The following is a 24,961-nucleotide window of genomic DNA, read 5'->3' as shown; positions in this document are numbered from 1 at the left end:
AAACTCGTTAAGATATTTTATGATATTACAAAAGTCATTTTTGTAGAGACGCCTATGCTCACGTGTTGGTGCGTTGCTTTATGATAAGCGTGTAGAGCCGATTATCGTATACATATTTTATGTGAATGACTTTCATGTTTCGCACGTTGGGTACGTAGCGAACCCTCCTCGAACTCAAGTGGCCGAGTTGCGAGAATCTCTTTATTATGCGAAGGCTGAATTTTTATTCATGAGGGTTGGTCACAGTTATGCCATTTTGAGGATGTAGACTTCGAAGAGATTGATGGCATATTTGCATGCCATTAAGCATTTATTTTTACTGCAGCAAATGTATATGATATATATAAATCAATCTCATATTTATTCCAAAATATATTGATGTTACAACAAGACAAAAATAACAATATAAATAATCTTTGTATATATCAAATATCGACAACATAAATATTGATATTTACTGCATGTGGTGCATATAGAAAAATATATAAACCTCAAGAGATAACTCTTCGAGGTGAACAAGTTTTTGGCGCCCTCTACTAACCAGTCGATGATAGAAAGGATCTCTAGATCTGAATATGTAGAAGAAGAGTTGTGTAATGCGATTAGGAAATGAAAATAATGGCTTGGTAAAATAAATAAAATAAAATAAATTTGATAATTCTTTATAAAAAATTGGGAAAAGAAATATTGTTTTACCTTTCATAAATAATAAATATTTCTATTGCTAAATATTAAAAAATACAAATTTGTTAGATCGAGTAAAAAGCATGGAATTTAAGAAAATAAGTGATAAATTATAATAAAGCCTCTCACATAAAATTTTTTGCTTAATATACTAATCATTTTATCTTAATTTATTAATTATTTCGTTATCTACTATAATTTGTTCACGAACATCTCTTAAATGTGATATTGGTGCCATTATATCCTGCAAACGTGTATAATCGATCACGAATTATTATGAAATGACTTTTGTTTGCACGATATCATCAATGTCGAAGAAGTCATGAACATAAAATATTAATGAGATACTATATTCATGATAATATCCGTTTTCAAGGCTGAATATACTCATACAGTTTTGCCCGTAGGTCACAACCGGTTCCATTAAGTTCCTCTATAATCTGGTAAATAGGTGCACTTGGTTGCACACGTGCATTTATGATATTCTTGTGAAATGAGCGATCTTTTGAAATTAATAACTTTTGAATGCACATATAAATTTAATCTGCATATTAAATATACATAACTTTTAGTTATATATTGTGTAGTTTATATATGTATATTATATTTTATTAACTTATTTATATTCTTATAGGCATTTATAAAAAAATGTAATTATTTGAAACATTTAATTAAACATTACTTTTCTAAAAAAGATTTTAATATGGTTATTTTTTATTACTTTTTAATATGATGTTTGAGAAACAGATAATTAAATAATAATCAATTTGATATTTGAAAATTATTTGAAACGTTTAAGTTTTTTTATCAAAGAATTTAATATGACTTTTTTATTACTTTTTAATATGAGAAGCAGATAATTAAATAATAATCAATTCGGCAATTATGTTGAAATTTTCAAAATATTTTTCTAAAAGTAAAATTTTCAAAAATTATAGCCTAGAGAATATAATTATATAATTTTATCGGTTTTAAGCGCGCTCTTCCTAAGTTGCTTAGGATATAAAGATGCTATGCGGAAAAGAGTTTCACATACGCAGTATGCAGTCTTTGCATCTTCAGTCCGTTACACGACCTCTTCACACTCATTTCCTCGCTATTGTGACTTATAATTACCGCATCGTTTTGCGGCGGACGCAGCTGCGAAATCTTGAAATGCATTTATCTTGCAAGAAAGGTAAGTGGTTTATTGCATTTTTTACACTCGGTTGTCACGAACGGAAAACAATGTTCGAAAAATAAAAGCAATTATAATTTAATTTAGTAAAACTTTAATTGTTCATATCATCTATTTTATTATAGTATATTTTTAATATCTAACACATAATGTGTTTCTAATTAATATATAAACTACAATTTAGACAAATTAAAATCGACACGAAAACAATTTGTGATAAGTTCTTATCATACATCCCTAAAGCTAAAATTGTGTAAAATTTTTAATTTTTTAATCGTTCATGATATTCTAATATCTTTGTTTATAATTTGTTAACTATTAATGATAATATCTTTTTCGATAGAAGTCAATTTCAAAAATAGGAAAAGTTTATGGATATAAAGAAATGACGATGAACTTGTACTGGATTTTATATGTAGTACAAGTTTTCTTGAGTAAGATACGAGTACGTGTTCAGAAACATATATATGTTGATATCCATGACCTTCACCCTTGCTTAGTTTCTGTGACTGTTCATTTCTCTCGCAATGAATAAGAAACATTATAAGCTAGTAATTCAGCCAATCTGTTCGATGTTTTACATATATATGTAAGTATAATATGGAGGATTGCTGGAAGGGAATATTTCGCAGTGAATGTAGTTTTTGCGGTTCAGCTTATGTACCAAGTGGAAAATAGTGGTAACCGCAATCTGAAGATCATGCAGTGTATTATGGGCAGACTCGTGCGATGCGTTATTAACCCTGGAGATACCAATTCTTTGTTGCGGTTATATATATTTTCTGTTTACGATTAGGAAATGTAGGTCTATCTAGACGGGATATTTTTGTCGCATTTATCAAAACTGACTTGTTTGTGTCTCGATAAATTTCATCAAATTTTTATATTAGAATCATTTGATATAACATTAAAACTAATATTAAAAAAATAACTATATTTTATAATAATTACTTATGCGATATTTAGACTTAAATACAAATAAATCTTTATTTGATATTCGAGCAAATGAATCTAAATGAATCAGATCTAAATTTAAAGAATGCACTCGAACAGAGAATCTTTAAGATTGGATCATCTCGCGACACAACATGAAACATTGACACAATTGCAAGCCTGTGAAATTCTCGATGTAAATGCCATTCACGTACAACACTCGTGATCATGTAATACTTTGCGTAACATGTAACAACCGGATCTGAAATAAACAGATTCGATAAAGACGATCCTAATAAAAATTGTCTTGCTTGTCAGTGAGAATACTCTAAACTTCCTTGTCGTTCGATTGCACTAACATAAGACTAAGCGCTAGCATAGGTGTTAGAAAGAAAAGACAATTGAATCTATTTGCTAGCAAATGAACGTGAGAACGGAAACGAACGCTAGAGATAGCGCAAATTAAGCTTTATTGTTAAGGAACGGCAGGAAGAGGCATTATCGTAAGAAGGAAGTTAGTAGGTAATGAAACGGCGCGAATCAGTTCAAACATTACGAAACAGATTACCATTATCAAATTTTACAAAACATCAATTAAGTCTAATCTAGACGATTATTAAATATCTGTTAATTTATATCGCGTTAAAAAGTTAATTGGCTAGTTCAGGAATGTTAAATTGAACATTTGTCTACATGTGTGAGAGAAGTGATAATTTTATTGTGTTTCATTAGTTTTCTTGAACTTTTCCTCGTTTAACGATATATATATATTTTAATTTTTTCCTATTTTTCTTTTCTTTCTGTCATCTTTCTTTGTATTTTTTGTAGACAATCAAAATTTAATCCTGACAATAATCCTGACTGTATTGATATTACAAGCTGATATTTATATATATTTAAACGCAATTTTTTTCAAATAAAAAAACTGACAGAGTCGAATTATACTTATTGATAGACGAAAATGGAAAATGACATATAAATCGGATCAAGAAAGGCGCCTTCACCTACCATGCGTGTGTAGGGTATAATTGACAGAATAATTAGCATCGCTCTCCCACTTGCTAAGTGAAGGCTATTCGAAATGGTTTATGCATAAAAAGATTATAATAAAACGTTATAAAATATTATATTTTAGTAATATATTAACTTTCAATATTATAATAAAATATTAAAAATTCCTTTTAATAAGATATATAGCAAAAATAATAAGACGAGTAATAAAACAAATATTTAAAAAATAACATATATATAATTTCTTTTCCATAATTAATATATCTTAAATTATATAACTTTGCAATTATTAGCTATATAAAATATCAAAAATTATCAAGCAATACTAATGAAATCTGGGAAGATGATTAGTCTGTATCCGGGAATCTGCGAGGCCCGCAGGAAGGGAAATCCTTCTTATCTGATTTACCACCCACAGTGAAGCAAAATGCTCCCCACCATCACCGATTACTCACGCGTGCACACATTTGACGCACGCACACGCACTTGATGCGTGCGTATCTATATAGTGCATTAAGCCACGCTTGCACACGCTGTGCGCTCTCTCGCGGGCACTCGCTCCCTTGCTTGCTTGCCGCGAATAGATTCGAGATTTCAGCCGCAGTCGCAGACGTTCGGTGTCCACGATCAGATCGGGGGCCCAGCGCGAGAAAGACCCCCGAGTAAAACGCCGCGTCGATCGCGCTCGAGATCGATCGATCGGATCGATCGTCGGTGAGATCGCCAGTGTCCTTCTATATCTCGTCAACCGGGAAAACCCCCTTCGAGCACGGCGCCTACACGCTCGTACGAAGCTAAGGACACGGTGGTTATCCGTTGATTCGATCGATTGATCGATTGATCTAGCGCGTCGCCGCGTGCAAATCTTTGGCATCTGTCTCCCGCGAGAGAGAAAGAGAGAAGTATCGAAAATCAGGGCGAATAAGGGGGAACGGAAACGCTCGATGTCCGGTTCGTGTTATCGATCGACCGAAAACCGACAGGTCGAGAGATGGATGCAGCCGCGAAAGATCGCCGACAAGATTTCATCCCGGCATAGATCGATCGGTGTACTATCATACGTGATGGTTGATTTTGTGAGTAACGTAATATGTTAATCGGATGATCTAAAATCGATTATATATAGAACGATCGGGGTTGCATTAAGCGGTTTAGTTAATTTCAAAATTCAATAGTGTTTTTGTCGATTGATATTTATGAGTGTCGGATCAACAGTGATCGTAGGGAGAAGCCATTTGACTTGCAGATACATCCGGCCGTTTGAAGAGTCAATAATGATGACCATTGATGCTTTAAATTACACCGCATGACACTTGGCTGTGCAAAGTTTCGGATAAACAAATTGAAGTAACGGAGATGGGGAAACCTTAAAGTGCTTAGGTAAGATTCTGATTAATCACGATTTATATAATCGATCATATTAAGATTTTTAAATGAGAAATACATGCTTACAATACAAATTTCAATTTATGACATAAATTTTTATCGGCTTTATTATCAATAATTAAATTAATTATGATAACGAGCACATAATTTTTTTGCTTTGAGAGTAAAAAAATAAATTGATTAAATATATCAAACTGTATAATTATAATACAATTAATTGTCATTTTTATATTAATAAAATATTATCGCTCTGTCACAATTGTCAATATTGTGGCCATCTACAGAAAAACAATCATAAAAATGAGCAATCTTTATGTAAATAAGAATGTATTTTGTCCCGTGGACGAATCAACTTTAATTTTCCGCTCATGTCTTGGTCTTGAATTCCTGAAACGTTTTTATTCTGATTGTACTTATATGAAATTTCAGATTTTCAGTCAAAATAAATGCTTGCGTTAAAAGTCTATTAATTTAATTTTTTATTTTAAATCTTTTAAACTTTTATATACATAAAAATAAAAAATCTATAAATTTTCGTAAAATATGTTTTGGATCTTTTAGACACAATTATGTAAGTGATAAAAGAAAATTAATTTGTGTGTAATATTAGTTAAAAAATTCATGCAAAAGATATAGTAATTTTTTTACAATATTTTATCGATGAAATATCTTGAATATAACATAAACCTCCATCGATTGCCAATAGACTAAAAGGTCGATTCAGACTAAAAGATCGGCATCTGCTATAGTAAAGTAAGTTTTTTTGCAGAGAATTTATTATTGATAATAAATATGCATAGGTATGCGTGCGAACTCGCTGCTCCGACATTGCATATCAACTTATCCAATGTGTTATTCAACATCATGCTCATTCAAACACTCATATGGCACTTCAAAATTAATCAAAATTCTATCCGGATTATTTGTACTATAATCGCAATTTAATCCGCTCCGTTTGTTTCATCGGCCAACGAGCAGCTTGCTCGTATATTTGTGATTATGCAATCGCAAATCATTAAACTCTAATACAATTTGTGAGATATATATACATATATATACATATATATTTATGATACACACAAAATATAAAATTTATATAACATAATATTAAAAAATAAAAGTACAAATGATATAATTAAGGAATTATGAAAAAAAGGTTTATAAAATATTTAAAAAATGCAGACTTTACTTATGATTAGCTATGCTATGACTTTTCGCTTCATCATTAACGCAGGGGTTTAATGAAGATAAGTTAAATAGGATGCAATATATAGGGAACGACTCATGATGCGGTAAATTATAATTTTAAGTGATGGCTGTCTATTTATTTGCATTATTGCGCAATAAGTGTCACATAAATTCAGGCCGACAGAGATTAGATTTTCTCGCATTTAATTATAATTTTTTTTAAACAAGGAAACATAATTAATTGTATCGCATTGAAACATGAGTCTCTAATCAATGTAAATTATGGAAATTATAGACGATAAATGTTTTCTTGATAAACAAATAGATATTACTCAATGTTTATTTCGTAATTGTTACTATAATTTGTTATTTATTTTTATTATAATAGATTTAGATAAAATAATATCAATATATGCAATTTTATCTCCATTTTTATACGTAATATATATGATTTCGTTAATAAAAGGATGCTTAAAAAATCGTATTCCATTTTCATCGTGCATTGGAGGAGAAATGAAGCACAAAATATTTAGCAATCAGTATCTGACCGAAGAGGACAGGTAGTCTCGGCAGAAAGTTGGATTGCGGCATAGCAGCCTTGAACTCATTGTACTTAGGGAGCTGAAGAAATTCATTCTAGTCATCCGCATGATTTGCTTCGATCTCAAAAGAATTTTAATGCGTTATATCCTCGCACTATGAAAACATTAACCTTCGGTCAGTTGTCAAGTACTTTTTATCGAGTTACTTTTTGCCAAATAACGTTAAGTAACAAGAATGTGCATTGTATTAATCACGATTGGTAGACTTATCAAATTCGTTTTAAAAAATTTCAAAAAAGCGATATATCGAATACAGAAACAAAAAGTAAAAATGCTAGACAGATTAGCGCATCTCTATCTAATTACGAATACAACCTTCAGTACGTGAAAGCAGTACAGTTGTCTGCTACGACGTACTTTCATACGCACATTTATGCGTCAGACTAATAAAACGATCCAGACAGGATTACTAAGCGATTTATTTATAAACTCGCGCAAAAAGCTTCGCGTCGTAGATTTTTATTGCAATCAATTACAACGAAGGGATATCCTCCTTATCGTTCAGCAGTTGCATATGCTAAACACATGTGAATACTCTGATTTGTGATACGATACATGAGCATATCGAGTGAATACCTAAAGCAGAATTTGTTGCACCGATGCCTGTAATTAATTGCTTATAATTTAACAGCACTTTCTTCAAAAAATAACATTACATAAAATTGTGCATTTTCGTTCGTATACTCACCACATATTTAACGCAGTCCTTGCGTTAATGTGATTTACATGGGAATGTGATTTATATAGATAAATAAATTTTATATTCTAATTTTATAATCTAATACATAAACATTGTGTTTATGTCACACAACATGTCGGTAGAATTACACAATAGTCACTTTCAACTCTTTATGTTTTTGACTCTTGTTGCAATCAGTAATCTACATAGTGATGTGAAAAAAGTATGTGAAAAAGATCGATTTGTTGCACTTGATTTGCTTCAGAAGTTACTGAACTACTTTCGATGATGCCGAAGCGAATGGTTCATTTGCTCGCGTATAGTAAAGGAGTCAAGGAGTGAATTGCGTATTAAGTTGATTTGCCACGTGGTTAGTACTTCGTTTTATTATATAAATTCAATAAGAATATCTTCAAATGATTCTTCGTGATAAACGAGCTGATCGGTGATATCGTTGAACTACAAGTTTAGTTATACCATTGAGATCCGCGACGATCTCGTCAGACTAATGTTTTGCACATACACAATCGCGAAATGATTTTATTTCAATGAACTTTCCATCATATGTATTTGCGAACGCAGACAAGAAAATGAACGCATAGATAATGTACATAAATCAGTTTGCGTAATTGACAATTAAACAGATATAATAGAGTATTATGTGTACTTGATATATTTTATCACTAGAAAATATGAATATTTTTTAATATACAATTTTTTTGCATATTATCATTTTACTACTCATTTCCATTTGAGAATTTGAGAAAGATTAAATTCATTAAAATATTTATAGAAATAACGTGTGATAAAAACATAATGTGAACTACATGTTTTACATAAAAGCAGATTTAATAAAGATTTTTAGATTTGATAAATGCCAATTATTCAAATATATTCGATAACTAGTAACAGTAGAAATCTATTTTTTTGGCATTATATAAGTGTTATAGGAATATTTAGGTCATGGTATTGATGCTGCTCACCTGATTACAGTTAATTAACAACAGCTTCACCAAGTCCTTGATGAAAACCTTCAAACATAAGGATGCATATCGCTAAAAAACGTACATGAATTATTACTAAATTATAAAAAAAAGATAGTAAATTTACTTAAGTATTTTTCAACATAAGTGATGTCATACGCGTCTTTTTTATTTTATAATAAAAGGATATTGCGGGGAAATGATGAAATGGATAATGAATGTGTAAATTTAATAAATTTACTACAAGATGAAAAAAATATAGATGAAACTTTTTTATCTCAGTAGCTCCCATATATTTTTAAATAACTGACATATGTGCGATTATATGTATATTTTGCACTTACAATTTTTTATTTGATATAGTCCACTAACAATATAACGTGAAAATAGATCACATTAATAGCAGGATAGCTAACAGTAAGATATTGTGTACTTGCCTTTCTTTATTTCGCATTAACCGTCTTTTTTATTCGCGTTGTTTGTTACGATTATATACGTTATTACTGAAATTACGTACTTAATATTAGAATGTATCTCACTACTTGCGCGAGAATTTCATTAATAGCGTTTGTACACATGTACAATCGCGCAATCATATACGTTATAATCACCGTCAATAATAGACCTCGCCCAACGTTAAAAGTACGGTACATTTCAGTTATTTATCAGATTTAAGCTAGTGGAAATTAGAACGCTAGAAATCGATTGCTATTGATCATGATTTTTATGATTCTTTATAAATCTAAAATTATTCTTCAAATAAATCTTTCAAGTGCTGTCTTTGATAATAAATTTAACATTTAAAACTCTCATTAGCATCTGGATCAAATCAGTCTTTGGCTGTAACGAAGTCGAATGACAAGACTGAGTCAACTTGCCAAGAGTTACTATGCGTTATGAGCAATCTTATTACTCATAGGTTTAATCGATCATCTCGCAGGTGCGAGGAATGAATTTTATATGGATACAAAACGCGCGATCGACTACGCCATTTAGAGCTGTTAGTTTTCACCACGTTTATCACTCGTATCATGCACGCACTTTCACACTCCACCGAAGTCGAGCACGCGATATCATGCCAGTACGTCCGGAATAAAAAGCGATTGTCAGACTTGCGGTTGTATCATAACACGTGCACGAATGCGCGAGTGACCGTCCTTATGCCAGTTACCCATATTTTCCACCAGGAACAAGGCTTATAATAGTGCTACTGAGTGTTACAAGGCTTCACAATCAGAATACTTGCCGCACGTAAACTTTCAAGCTATTAAAGCAGATTATTCTTAGATTACTTTTACTGATTTTAACACACAGCTCACGCCCTTGTCTGTGTCCGGATTTCATTATTTTAATTACTCGGCATTGGGCACGCGATCGCTTCGCATCGATATGTATAATCGCTTATATTAAAATATTAAAAAGCCTTTTCAAAGAAATATATCTATTCTGTGATAAGACGTCAGAGGTAAATCTATATTGAAAGTATAATGTGTGTATAATATTTATATGTATATGTGTGTATATATGTGTGACATTATCTCAATTATTAAAAAGTCTGAGAAAAATAAGAAATGATTAGTTTTCAATTGCCCGCTGGGCATAAATATTATCATCTGCTTTTATATCACGTCAGTTATAAATTATTTTGTTGCTTACGTTAAGGACACTCGCGGACATATGTCACTGTATAGGAAATGCGAAATGATTAACGCTTATTGAAGCAAATGCGCTACTATCGTATCTGCCAGGAAATCGCGAATCAATTATGCAGATTGCAGACTTTTTTCATTAATCATAAAAGTAATAAGGAATAATGCGTCAATTGTCATGATGTTGAAGTAACATGCTACAATCACACATTGTACTTTTTCTACCTCTGACTGACCAAAGTCAAGATAGTGAATATTAATGAATACAACAATCATATTTATAATGATTATATTTGCGGTGAAAGTGATTAAGCTCACATGCTACTAGCGGACAGATAGAGCTAAAAATATTCTACGGAAGAGTTTCTGGCATTGAAGTCCAGTTCGTTTACTTTTAAAAGATTTACCTATGTCATCGTGTTTTCCTAGCGATGTGTCGCGCGGCTATTGAACGCCATAGAATCTTACCAAGAGAAATCGAATTAATGAGTATGATATTTGTGACGACTTACAGCTCTCGTGCAATTATTATTAATTATATACTTATTATATACTTATTATATTTTAACAACCGGTCAGTAATATCATAATTAATTTTTTTAATATGATGCAATGAAAACAATTTACAATTTTTATAAGAATTAAATCGATGTATAAAATATATTTCAAGAAATATGAATCTTTATTTCTATCAAAATCGTTGTGATTTTATATCATTATTATATATTGTAAAACGTCAAAGCATTTTTTGAGCATTAACAACAGAGAATATTTCGATTTAAGCAAAATTCTAGGACTTGCTTCATCGAGAATACTTGTCGATTCATGCCCAAACGTTTCGTATTCTGCATTATCAGCGTTCACGTTCTGGACGAATCAAAGCAGCAGAATTGTTTCTCGTGACTTGAAGTTAATGTCCCAAAGATATTTTTGTCTTCAAGTTTCGTAATATTAAAAAAGAAATCTATATAGTTCTTGTGCTCTGGCAATATAATAAATTTGGAAATGACAAGAAATTTTGGTTCAAGAATTTTCTTTCAGTAATTTACCAACTATTAATCAACAGATAATCAAATTTATAATTACTTATGATTGCATTTTGTTACATTTATATATAATTATAAAAAATGATATGTCTTTAATTTATATAAATTAATTTTCGTTTTCTTTTTTCTTTAAAAAGAAGAAATAAATATTTTTTATAATATTAATATGCACACACTCGATAAAAAATGATATCGATGATATCCTCGCAAGTTTCCTATGTTGCACGAGATCCTTTCGTTACCTTCTGATTTTGTGTCGCAACCAGAGTCACCGCTTGAGAAGACGCATTCCGCCGGTTGGTAGAACATTGCAACGCGAAGATGCAGTCGCCGTTTCTGGCATAAATGTCACGGGGATCTCTATGTAAGGTATATGATTCGTTGGCGCGGCGTAAACTCGTGATATTTTCCTCTCGGAATAATAATAGATGGAAAGAATCCCTAGAGAAGCATTTATAAACAGCTGTAATATTTTGCAGACGATACATTATTTAAAATATATTATATAAAAAATAAAAAATCACCGATACATAAAATATGGTATAGTTAAGGGAAAAGAATATAAGGAAAATTTGAAAAAAATGGGAGGAAACTCGGACAGAGATTTAAAATAATAAATATAAATCCTGAAATAATTATTCCCGATGCATTTGATTAACATTATAATTTTAAATTGTGGTTAATACATTGTATATAAGTTTGAAAATATATTTTTGTTAATGTAGCGAAGGAAAGTAAAAGAATTCCTTGCAAAAAATAGAATATAAATACATTCGTGGAAATGCATGCAGACATAAAAAAATATAATATTTTAGTTTGGTGGAAATGAGGAGATGAAAAACGAGTTGTTCTGCAATATACAACAGATAGAGAGATAATAATTAATAACAGTACAAGCAATGTGGTCGACTAACATAAGAAGTATAATCTAAATATACAAATCACTTTTGATTGAAATATTGCGTGATTCGAAGGTAATTATTTATAGATTTCAATTTGCATTTCCTTGATATGTAAGAAAAGTCTTTGTTCAAGTTGCCGACAGATTTAATTTATATATTACAAAAGCTCAGTCATTATCCACTTGTTCTGTACTCTAATCTTACGCTTAAAAATGGTTACGGAAAAATGTTATACAGTTAAATAGAATTATTATCATTTCAGATATTTTCTGCATGATTATATTATACTCGTATATATATATATATATATATATATATATATATATATATATATATATATATACACATAATCAAGTAGTCATAATATAATCAAGTCAATCATATATATATATATATATATATATATATATATATATATATATATATATAATATAATCAAGTACGAGAGTCCTCGGGAACGCAATACTTTTAGTATCTCATCTACGTGCGATCCTGTAGAGTATTTAACATACCTATGCAAATGTCAGGAGGAATCTTGCGGATATAAAAGAAAGACTTTTTCATGTACCTGATGGTAATAACATCTTGCGGCGAAAAATAACAACCTTCGATCGCGCAATTTCTTAAAAATCTGGTTTTACTCGTTCTGGTTTCTTGCTAAAACAATAAAAACATAGGGTAGATGGAAAGAAGCCTTGATTTAACCATGCGACGTACATTTTATGCATGTGAATTTTTCTGAGAACTTAAAAATCTATTCATTTCTGTCTCTCTGAATAATTTCGATGGAATAAAGTTTTTGGTAGGTGATACGTTCACAGAATTTAAAGTGTAATTAATATTCTTTCTTCACCATATTTATTATATTCACTGTGTTATTCACAATGAGATTATAATTGCATAAAAATCTTAACAATAATATTTAATAATGTTAAAAGAAATAAATTTTGATTAAATCAAATTTTAAAAAGAGGATGGTAATATTTCTACGTAAAGTACACAGGTAAGTATGTTTCGTATTGTATCTGTTAATGCATTTTTAAAGATAAACATTTGCTTTACAGACCTATATGCGACAACCAGATTAATTTACATGCATGCGTCAGTCGAGTGAATGACCTCTATCGCGACGCACACAGAATTGGTTTTACGCAAAAAGAAGGCTGATGTACTTGCGTTAAAAGTCAGACTGTCGTTGACCGTGTAATTGACCGCATCCGCGAGTGAGGCGATTTTATTGCGTAACACATATTGGTGATACGATAGTAAGAAACAGCACAATATCTCCAGCATTGTTTGTGCGAAGCAAATTTTCGATTATTGTTGCACTGCTTTTTAATTATGAAAAGGCACTAAAATTAGATAATAATTATTTTCGATGGGTTTAAATCATGATGGCATCATGTTAAATCTGCGGACACAGAATACATGTTAAACCAGTTTACACATTCACATTACACGAATGGCTAGTCACTATCATATATTCAAAACATAATTTTCGAGATTTCTGACTTGCATTAATACATTATTCGGTATAATTAAGCATGACACACACAGTTATTGTTTTTATTACGTTGTGTGTAATGACGCAAGATAATATCTATATATGTAAATTAATGTGATTATCTGTAAAATAACATCAATGAGAATTTATAGCATTTGTAGAATTTACTTACATCCTGGTAATATTTTTTTACTAGAAATTCAATAATCGGAAACGCAATTTAATTGAATCTTATTCGCAGAAATGTCTACATGTACATATATCTATATCCAGATAAATTATAAATTGCAAAATGAGCTGCGTCGGCTAAATTGTATTCGTTGACTGTTGCTCGTGCGAAGACTTATCGATATCACGCAACAGTGAAGAATCTCACATTTGATTAAATTGAAGTTGCTTTGCAAACGTGGCAAAATTTTACTATCTAAAAAAAATACGTTGTTTGATAAAAGAGTCTGCAAGCTGTGGATAACGATATATTCGTGCATTATCATATACAAATGCCGTTATATTAATCAATTACGTCACATGTTAACGACAGCATAATCAGTAGTCCAAAAATCGTAACAAATTTTTCGATTTATTGTCAATTTTAAAATTTATATAAAATAATTATAAAAATAAAAATTAATTAGGATAAAGAAATATAGTGCAATAAATAACCGCGACAAGTGTACAATTGATGAATGGCAACATTAAAAAGTGGAGTTATCTTCTAGTGTCCTTTAATAAGTATCCTCTCTTAAAAAGGCATGTTAAATCGATTTTCGCAAGTATTATTGCCACTTTTCCGCAATGCTAATTGATTGTCTCAATTTGCATTGTGCATTATATTCAGAGCATCGAGCAACTGTTATCTCTATTATGGTTCGCAAAGGTTAATAGTTGACAGTTGTTGAGAGAATGAAAAATTATAGTTTATATATATATATATATATATATATATATATATATATATATATATAAATTATAATTTTTCATATATACATTTGTCTATAAGTCTATATGATATTTGTCTATTAACTATTAATTGCGACTGTCAAATCAACTATTAATTTTGATAGTTCGTGTGAAGCAAAATGAAGTTATCATTAAAAATGTACAATGAAAAAGAAGAAATGGCACGCGCGAACCGTGCGCTTTGTGTTATTCTAGTATAGTCAATGACCCGTAACAATTAGCGATCATAGTGAGGGAACCTTTGCGATATAGGGGAAAGCCGATCAGCGGAAATAAAATAAACTTATATGATCTGATAGGGTATGTTGTCTGCGTTTTCTTATTCCAGATGTTTTCCATAAATATCTTTTTAGTTTTTTCTGCTTTTGTTCTTTATATATAATTATTTCAATATATAATTTATACATGTACATATGTTCATATAAATTTTTAATCTTTCATCAGCATGTCATTGTAAAAGATGCACAATTATAGTTAAAAATAATAATTAAAGTTAAGTAATTGAAGTGATGAAAGATGGAAACATGGAAGTTTTGCGTCATAATTCGAATTTATCACGACCTCGATGATCTCGTATAATGGATTAATAATCATAATATGTTTTTGAGACCTTGAGTCACGTTCTTATGTAAATGATAGTGCTTAACGAAATTAGCAACGACGACGTGACTGCTTGCCAAAATATCGCATGAATAAAAAAGCCGGACAATTATCTGATATCTTGTACACGTGCAAAATAGTTGTGCAATATTTTCCGATCCATGCATAAATTATAGATTGAACTATATAGATTTCGTTCTAAATAAGATCAACTGGCTATATACCCAGTTAGTTATAGTTTAGTTTTTGCATGAAGAATAAATATTTTATATTTTACAGTAGGAAAATAATTTTTTCAGTTAAAAGTTGTTAAAAAATATGCATATGTGTTTGACTAATGGTTGAATATATCATCTTGCAAGAAATGTGCATTGAAAAACTACAAATTAAAATTGCAATTAAAATGAGAAGTTTCCTGATTTATTTAATAAATAATGCATCGTTCTGCTTGTATGTGTGCACATATTTCGTAATCGTATATTTTGATCTCTTTCTCATCAGTATTTTAAATATAAAAATATTGTTTCTACCTTTCAAAATGGTATAGAATTATAGAACTTGTTCCGCTAACAAGCGAGTGGACATATTTACTTCAGTACACCTGAAGTTTTCCAATGCTCGTAGTTTTACCATAATAGCAGCACGAGATTAAATTCAGATGCTACATTTCGCAATAAATTTTTTATGTTGACGATGCTTTCTACCATTGCGTTCGATTCCATCGGAATTTTCTGTTGTTAATCTGTTGTTTTTCTGTTGTTAATCGCCGCTAGTTAGTCTGTTTGTGTCAGTCTACTTAAATTAGATTCAAAGCGGTTCCTTATGTACCATTCGACGCTCTGTGATCGCGTTTCCTGCGTTTAATAGGACGACGTAACGTGCCCCTTTCAAGTTACGCACCGCGAGGCTACTTAAATAATTCTTCCCCATTGACTTCTGCACTGCTGTATATCACCGACAAGTGAATAGCAACCGGCTATACGCTCAATTATTATCCTACGACCGAGATTTTTCTTGTCGCAGCAATTCACCATGGACGTAATGGTAATAATATGCTAATAAGAAACTGAGACAAGCGGACCATTCAATTTCTTATCGAGCTCGTGTCTTCCGTCTGCATCTTAAATTTTATCGATTTCTCGAAAAGGTACCGCAGTAGAAATTTCTACACATGCAGTTTTTTATTTCTCCTGAGAGTTATATAACCTCTTCATTATATTACGATCAGATTTATCTTTCGCATTTGCAATAACAGATGAGACGTTTGTCTTGTTATTGTAAAGCTCTTTTGGTCGTGAATGATGTGAATACATCACAGTGACAAGAGACGTACATATGCATACACAAACCAAACGTTTAATGAAAGAAAATCAAAGAAAATATTCTTTACTGTATAAAATTCTTGACAATTAGAAAATTATTTAATACATTGAATAATTGATAACGTCAACTTCTCTATCAAAGTAAATGCTAATTTTTTGTATATTTTATTATGGACTTTATAATATGCGCTAAGTCTCTTTATTATATAATTTTCTTTATTATATAATTTTCTAATATTGTTGCATTGCGTGAATATATGTTTCAAAAAATATTTCATTTATATTATTTATTCTAAATTGTATTATACTTATTGTATTTATATTGTATTTATATAATCTTTATTTTATTCTAGAGTATATCTTTATTATATTTTATTTATATAAATACAAATTCTCAGGAGTCATATTTTGGAAACATTTCTTGATTACTTAAGAAATACGTATAAGAGATATTGTCCGTATAATATCTTGCAGGTACTTATGTATACATATTACACAATATACTATCTGCCGTTCGATGCACCAATTGGTTGTACAGAAACGCCGGTTTATGATAGTGAAGCAATATTAAATTTCACATAACTTTCTATTTGATACATTAACAATAAGTATTTGTCAAAGCGTTTATCGCTCTGAAATTTTATGTCTAAATATGCAATTAACAATCGCCGTGACATGTAAAAAATAATGTTATAATTCTTTTTTTATAGTTGATCGTTTAATTTTAATCAATTAGGTAAAATTATTTTATACTGAAAGTAGTTATAATTTAAATTGAAAGTAACTTATTATAAAGGAAATTTGTTTTCAAGTTCTAATCATGTTGAGTTGATAAACCACTCTCACATACTTGAAAGCAACGGCGAAAGCGGAACTTGTTCCTTCCGTTTTACTAATTTAGTAACTTAGTTTTTCTTTGTTGTTGTAGGCTTCTTTAAAGTCGTTGATTGATATATTATTCGCTGGCCTCTCTCTCTCTCTCTCTCTCTCTAAAGTCTCTAATATTATACAAATCCTTAATAAAATACATTCAATAAATATTTATTAAGCAGGAGTATTATTTTGATAGATTGTAATAAAATAAAAATTGCATCTATACATGTTACATTAAAATGATTGTTAAAAAATAGATCACATTTGCAAATAAAAGGTATTCTTATAAAATATTTTATTATATAATGTAAAAAAAACGCCAGAAAAATTGTTTCGAGATTCACCACTTTTGCAAAATTAATGTCTTTAATACAATTGACATAAACGCAGCGATAGAAACAATCGAGGAACATTTTTCGTTTCGTTGCTTTTATCATAATCTCATGAATATGTATGATTACTTTCATTTGTGGCTAGCAACTTCGAATCTAGGTATATAGAGCGATCTTTTTTGCGATAAACCGATAAATGACTTCCTATTACAAATGAGTTATTACAGATTTGTACATTTCGGTACCGATGGTATGAAATCATTTAAACTCGAAACGAAATTTAGCCTATTGTTGCGGAAGTAACACTTATAATAGCGATAAAGTTTCATATTCATTACATTGACATCATATTACTGCAATAATGGAGCAAAATATGTGCGCTAAATAACTCGCAGCGTGACTTAATTTCACTGCGTTGACTAGAAATGTGTAGTGATATGGAGAATACGGTTATAAAAAAAATTGTGTAACTTAAGCAGGTAGTAATATATGAAATACTATCAGATTTTATATCTATAAAAATGTATGTCTTTTAACAAAAACTTGTTTTCTGCTATTTTTTGAAAGCATTTATGATAAAGCCTATTTGCTAAATAGCAATAAAAAAATTGGCTAACATTTGTTAATAATACATCTACATTAAAAGACATATTTAATTAAAACAGTATTTTTAAAAAAGTTTTTAAAATGCTGTATGAAATATTATGATAATTAGCAATCAAAAATAAAATAGCTGAGAAACGATCTTAGAAATATTTTCTACATTTAATTAAATGAAATTATTAAAAAATGTTACTTAGAAAGAATTATATATTAAATTATTTTAACGTATATATATATAATAAGTTGTAATTATATAAGTAATAACTATAAAATAGTTAAACACATAAATAGCGCGCCTTATATGTTAATATCGTTATAAAATTAATAAAACAATCAACCTAATCGGAGTACCCACGCAAAGTTATTTTTTTTTTACGCGAAAATAAAAATCACCTGAGCCCTATTACATAATTATAACTTTACGCTAAACGGTTCGATGGTATTCTCATGAGCTTCAAAGGCCACTAGGACAAAGAAGACAGGATCGTATAGGAATGTCAAAGTTTACCAGAGTATGCGATTAAGCAGTTTGACAAACTGTAGAGCGAACGCAATAGAAATGCGATGCGATTCGCTGATCATGGGGATTAATTTAAATCGGACTGCTGAGTTGCATTGTGCAAAACTGCAATCGCTTCAATTCCTGGTAACAACGAGGAAGACGAATTAGGGCGTGTACGCGTGTCATTTGAAAGATAAAAACCGCGTAGTTCAATCGGGCTATCGCGCACTCGTTATGTCAATTAAACGTCGATGTATAATGCGCGTTCAATTGCACGTGCTCGTGCAATCGCATGATAAACGTCATTTAACTTCACGGTCTCTATTAATTATTACCGATGGTTGATTAATTATTATGCGCTCCCACGAAGCTTTATTAAACGTTAAATTAATTTCTATCACGATCATCTATTATATCTACTATACCGCATTTCACGGTCCGTTACAAATATAACATTATTCACAGATAGGCATAAATGCAGCCCATTGTTAGAAAGGTTGAATAATTTTCATCACACGAATAAATAATCTATTAAATATATTATAGAGAAATTTCGCGTGTTTTTCTGCTTGAAAAGTTAAAGAATGTCTCAATGTTCCTCAAAGATTGATTGTTTGATTAATAGAAGGAATGATTGAGAGTTGACTTTGTTGCTCCTGCCAAATCTAATCCATCAGATTCGTTCCCTTTGCTGGGACAAGTAATTTCATCTCTTCGATTAAACGACAGAAAACTTAATTACTACCGCGCGTGTCGGCGTATCCCTGCGGGCAAAGGAAGAGTTCTAACCGTCTCCAGCTCTGACCACCCTTGATGAGATTTCCAAAGCAAGTTACGCTCCTGTTGAACCACATCATTCTCCTCTTCCATTTCGTTGAACATCGATAGCATACTACGCGATGTTTATCTATTTTCTTGTGTGTTTTGCTTTTAATGCTATCTTAAATTATTCCTGCAAGAAGAAGCATGTCATGTATCTCTTATGACTTCATGAGTTTCTTTTTTTTAGGCTCGTATCCGCGAGGAAGAAGTGTCCATTCGAATGGTAGGCGTTTAATTTCACTTTCACTCGCATGCACTTTGGACCTTCGTTGATTCTGGCGACTTCAAACGTAGAGTGCGTATCGGCGCATCTCATGTATTACATTATGTACGAGCGAATATGTTAAATTAAATTGAAATATTAAAAGACACGAATTAAAATCGTTTGTCATGAAGTGCAGGAAGAAACTAGTATTCGTTGTTATTTCTCATTTAATAATTCGTTGTTCTTTCTCATTCGTAGCATGTTATCTAAATTTCTTTACTTGTAATATATTGTATTTTTATTAATAGTAACATATCAAATCTTCTCGATAACACAGCTTTAAATTATCAAATTATTGTATCTCAAAATATCAGTACTTTATTCATTATTCAAATAGCTTGCAATTCTTATTCATCAAACAGTTATTTTTTTGAGACAAAAAAAATAATGCACTTTATATTTTCTAAAAAATCCATATTATATCAAATGTAATCGATGTAAACGATGACTATAAATTATATTTCAGTATAAATATAATATTTCGATAAAATTATATATATTTTCAAAAAAATGTAACATTCTTTGTTCTGTGTGTTTTATGAATTTATCCGAAATTCTATTAAATTATATCCGAGACGTGCTAAGGTTTGCTACATAAAAGTGCAATCTCACAAAATTTGAAGTGCTTCGCGGTATTGTTGTTAATTACAACCGTCAGCTCGCTTTTACAATCCTCGAGGCATTATGTTTCATGAAACTCGTGCAACTGCACACACTTTCTATACAAATTCAAATTGCGGAGTAAGCAGCATTATACATGCAAATTCTAACTATGAACAAATATCAATGCATCATTATATTATAATAAGCATCACTTGATACTATATACTGTCATACAAGTGTCTTTATCTCTTTATTTTTGCTATTCATTCTAAAAGCATAATTCAAGATCGGTGTGTCAAGGTTTAGATATTCATGATAATTGTGTTTGCATCATTATAATGTCAATGCAAGGTGTATGTTTCCGTTTTGAAGCGCGATGAGGGATGCGGGATGATGACCCATCCTTTGCCAATTGCATAGAAGAAATTCATGCGCGTTCACCGTTATTCCTGATCGGCGAGAAGAAGCGAATTAGGGAATCTAGGTATGAGCAGAGGATAAGAGGGAGAATGAGACGATTCAGATACACGGAACACCGGTGTCAGGTAGACCAAGGTGCTCGTCCGGTATAAGGCAAGTGGGGATGAAGGCCACGGACTTCGCTCGTGCAAACGCCTCAACGACGCGCACCTAGACCTACATAGCAAGATAGCACGCTGCAACACGGTAACAATTTCTTGCGCCGAGACGTGCATGTGCGGTCGGAGACCGGTAGCTTCTTCTCGCAACTAAGATAGGCTTCTCAGTATCCCAGAGTTGCAAGATGCGAATGTTGGTGTAGTAAGATTTAATGATATAAAAGAATATCTTTCTGCTATCTACTATTGAATTGAAAATGGCACGAGGAAACGTTCATTCATGGACGTATGATATAAAGATAGCCAGCAGGATAAAATGATTCTTTAGATATGAAATATTGCGTTAAGAATGTCAGATTTTTAAATATCTTATAAAAGGTTAAATGTTACACGTTTCGCTCGCTAAAAAGTTCAGGACTTGATTACATCTCATATCTATTCGCGATCTGTGTTTCAGGTATCACTGACCTAGGCAGCTGCCAAGAGATGTGGTCACACACGCGGCTTTTCCTCTTGGCGTTGACGCTCGCGCTCCTGATCGGCCACCACGTCACCAGGTCGCAGCGACCGCGGCTCGGCGGTGCCGTAAATGTTTTCAGTCGTTACGGCTATCTGAGTATCAGCATGCGAGTGGTACCACGTAACGATTCTGAAACTTGGATATTCCGCGAGCCCACCCTCGATATCTTCAAAAATGCCACGCCGTTGCCGTCCAAGCAGCGTCAGGCAAAAATAAATACCGCCGTTTTCGACGGTGACTTCCACATGGAGTTCTGCGACAATATCAGGCACGTAATTACAATATTCGATGCCCTTTTAAAAGATATAAGGGAAGCTCCAATTATTAAAATTAAATATAATTTTAGAGACTTTTATGGCACCTATTGAATGAAATAAATAATGTATGTCTATTTTGATTATTTGTATAAATGTATTTGTGTATTTACAGACAGCTTCTACAAGCATACTTCCGTGACTTCACTTTCGAAAGACTGGAGAGGCCGTGGCGCGCCTTCACTGGAAGCTGGTCGAAGGCGGCGATAGCCAGGCATCTCGGTATAAACTCGTCCTTCATAACGGGCGATCACTGTTACGTTCTAGTGCGCGTCGCCAGATTCCGTGATAATCAACGACTCGCTGACACCGAGACCCTCGTCCTCGATGATTTTGTGTTGCGGCAGACGGAGAACGTCACGGTCGGTGACACTGCGAGTGTTGTGCGATTCATCAGGAACTTCGGTTCGCACTACATCGCTTCTTACATCACGGGGAATTCGCTCTATCAGGTACAGCGATCAGGAAAGTTACGAGAGACACTTAGAGATGATAGTTAAATAATAACAATAAAAATTGAAACTTTCTATTTTAATTTCTATTCTCTAGAATCTCTTTCGAACAGTAATACACGAATCATTTTTCAAAACATATCACAAGCTGGATTTGCTCTTCTAGCAAAAAAAGTATGATTAATAAATATTCTCACAAATATTAGAAAAATGTATCCCTTGGAAGTAAAAGTCTCACTTTACCGCGTTATGTAGGTATATTTAAGTAAAATTGCCATTAATCGGTTCAATATTATAATAATAACAAAAACGGGCATGATATTGTCTCTTTGCATCGATGCATCTTCCTTAATTATGCGGTCCGCTGATCGCTGTCGCAATCGGCTCACCATAAGAAGAATGCAGTCTCGATGCAGTCTCGGTTAGATAAAAGTGAAACAAGCCTCATTTATCATACGCTCTCTCGCGCAACGGAAAGAGAAAGAGACGCGCGGCATTTTTATTTCCATTTAAGCGTAAAAACTGCACAAAAACGCCTCATTATTCCGAACCTAGTTCTCACTAGTAGTTTACGTCATCGCGTCAATGTCAGTAAAAGTAAAATTACGAAACTTTCTGCTTGAAATACGCGATGCCGCAATCTGGAGATTCAATTTTTGATCTTCGTTATTGGAAACGGCTAAAATATAAAACATCTCGTTGTCCTAAATATGTAAATGATGTTATCTGAGAAAGACGTATGACGAAATACTTGAAATATTTTCTTTTTCCAGGTTTTCGTTTACACTCCTCAGGTTTATTCGCGAATAAAGGAACGGCTGAAAACACGAGGAGTTGCAGAACTGTCGGCTCTCGAGCTGAGTAACTATTTTTCGCCTTGGTACGCTGAGCACATGGGTTCCATACAATCGGCGAGTGGTAATCGTAGCGCAGAAGCATGGGCCGTGCAACGTCTTCGGGTTCAATATTACATCTTCACTTATGCCAGCCTGTTGAAATTGCACGGTGATACGACATTGCTTAGGCAATTGAACAGTTTGTTGGGCGATGAGGCGCTGCTGCAATTGCAATTGCGGACATTGGCACCCGCTTTCAAGGATTCAAAAAAACGCGAATGGTTTATGGAAGTGATCGATAATTATTTCAAACTCTGGGAAGTGAACATGTGATAGTGTAATACGTATCAATTGTGGATAAACTTGAAATATTTAGAATATGTGTCACACGTATGTCAGACGACATATCGGCGTGAAAATATGAGTAACAATGTTAATTTCAGCATGTAGCATCTATGAAGTCTTTTCGGATCAGCTGAACCGCTGAAACGATTTAGCGACCATCACGACTCATCAACGAAAACTCTACAGGTTTTTGTTGAAGAAAATATATCCTTCTGCTACGTATATGCAATGATATAAACCTGCATAAATACTGTTATTGTTATAAATAAGTATTTATTATTGTAATCATATTAGAAAGCACCTTTAAATATTTTTAATATACCACAATTATTATTCGTACAATCTGACTGAAAAATATTGTAAGTTCTTTAGTCAAAATTAATCTATGATATTGATATGTAAAAGAGATGATGTTTTAGATATTTTAGATATAAAGATTTATATGCGTTTTGCATTTATTTAACTTGATATCATTGTATGTACAATGAAATCAAATTAATGAATCATTTTTTTTTCTCAGATATGTTCGTATTTTATAATAGCTCCTATTTTTATAAATCAGAAAATCTTTGTCACATTTGTTTAGATAAATTGGTAAAAAACGACGTATGTATTAGCAAATTTATATTACGATTATTGTGGACCAATATTATAGAAGATTATATTATATAACAAATCAACCTATTAATATTGCAAAATAGTTTATAACATTACGAACAATTCCTTCCTTCTCCTTTTTTTTGAAAAACTCATGATGTAAATAAGATGTTTTCTTTTATAATTTCATGCAAAAAATGAATATGGTATTTTAAATATATCATTATTATTTAGTTATTATTATTTTATATCTGAATAAAATATTTTTTCTATTTTAATAATCTCAAAGACAAAGCAATATCTTTTTATAGTACAATCAATAAAATATAAAATCAAAAGTGTTATAAAATGTATATTAATAACGTATAAAATTTGTTCATTGTTTAAAATATTAGCGCAAGTGCATTTTTAATACACAACAAATGTTCTACTTTAAGAATCAGTAGAGTTACAAATTTGCAATTTTCTCATTACGTCCAAACTATAGAGGAAATCGTATTAAAATCATGATATTTAATAGAATACGAGACGATTGATTTTCGAGTCTTCAATCACAGGCTTTTTATGGTTGTGATTTTATATAGATATATATATGTATTTCTTTTATTTTCTAAAGTTTTAATAATTCGAAGTATTAAATAATTCGCATATTATATCATTCTAAGAAGGCATATCTTTTCTACATATTTCGTT

General features: G+C 31.5%; 1 protein-coding gene across 5 annotated transcripts; it reads left to right on the top strand.

Annotated features, from left to right (window-relative positions):
- Nucleotides 1–1,731: 1,731 nt before the first annotated feature.
- Nucleotides 1,732–24,351, top strand: Tsl (membrane-attack complex domain containing protein torso-like). 5 transcript variants are annotated; one of them, XM_083096612.1, is made up of 5 exons: nucleotides 4,377–4,881; nucleotides 5,052–5,185; nucleotides 21,662–21,992; nucleotides 22,154–22,490; nucleotides 23,264–24,351. In XM_083096612.1, exons 3-5 carry the CDS (start codon nucleotides 21,691–21,693, stop codon nucleotides 23,657–23,659), a joined length of 1,035 nt encoding a protein of 344 aa, XP_082952738.1. In that variant the 5' UTR covers nucleotides 4,377–4,881; nucleotides 5,052–5,185; nucleotides 21,662–21,690; the 3' UTR covers nucleotides 23,660–24,351. The 5 variants fall into 5 exon arrangements, with proteins under 5 accessions (XP_082952735.1, XP_082952736.1, XP_082952738.1 ...); XM_083096611.1 differs by having other exon boundaries at nucleotides 5,021–5,185; XM_083096609.1 differs by lacking the exons at nucleotides 4,377–4,881; nucleotides 5,052–5,185 and adding an exon at nucleotides 1,732–1,861.
- Nucleotides 24,352–24,961: the final 610 nt, after the last annotated feature.

This window comes from Camponotus vicinus, unplaced genomic scaffold (genome assembly GCF_025532165.1).
Source record: "Camponotus vicinus isolate PSW18456_S1 unplaced genomic scaffold, iyCamVici1.0 SCAF_4, whole genome shotgun sequence".
In the NCBI taxonomy this organism is placed as follows: Eukaryota; Metazoa; Arthropoda; class Insecta; order Hymenoptera; family Formicidae; genus Camponotus; species Camponotus vicinus.
The sequence above is the reverse complement of the archived record's forward strand: the minus strand, read 5'-3'. Positions and strand labels throughout refer to the sequence as shown.

Bases quoted from the DNA above. Each gene is read 5' to 3' on its own strand.
- Tsl (XM_083096609.1), top strand. From the start codon at position 1,840: ATGCATTTATCTTGCAAGAAAG. The intron at 1,862-21,661 runs GTAAGTGGTTTA...TCTGTGTTTCAG, and splicing joins GCATTTATCTTGCAAGAAAG to GTATCACTGACCTAGGCAGC. The intron at 22,491-23,263 runs GTACAGCGATCA...TTCTTTTTCCAG, and splicing joins CGGGGAATTCGCTCTATCAG to GTTTTCGTTTACACTCCTCA.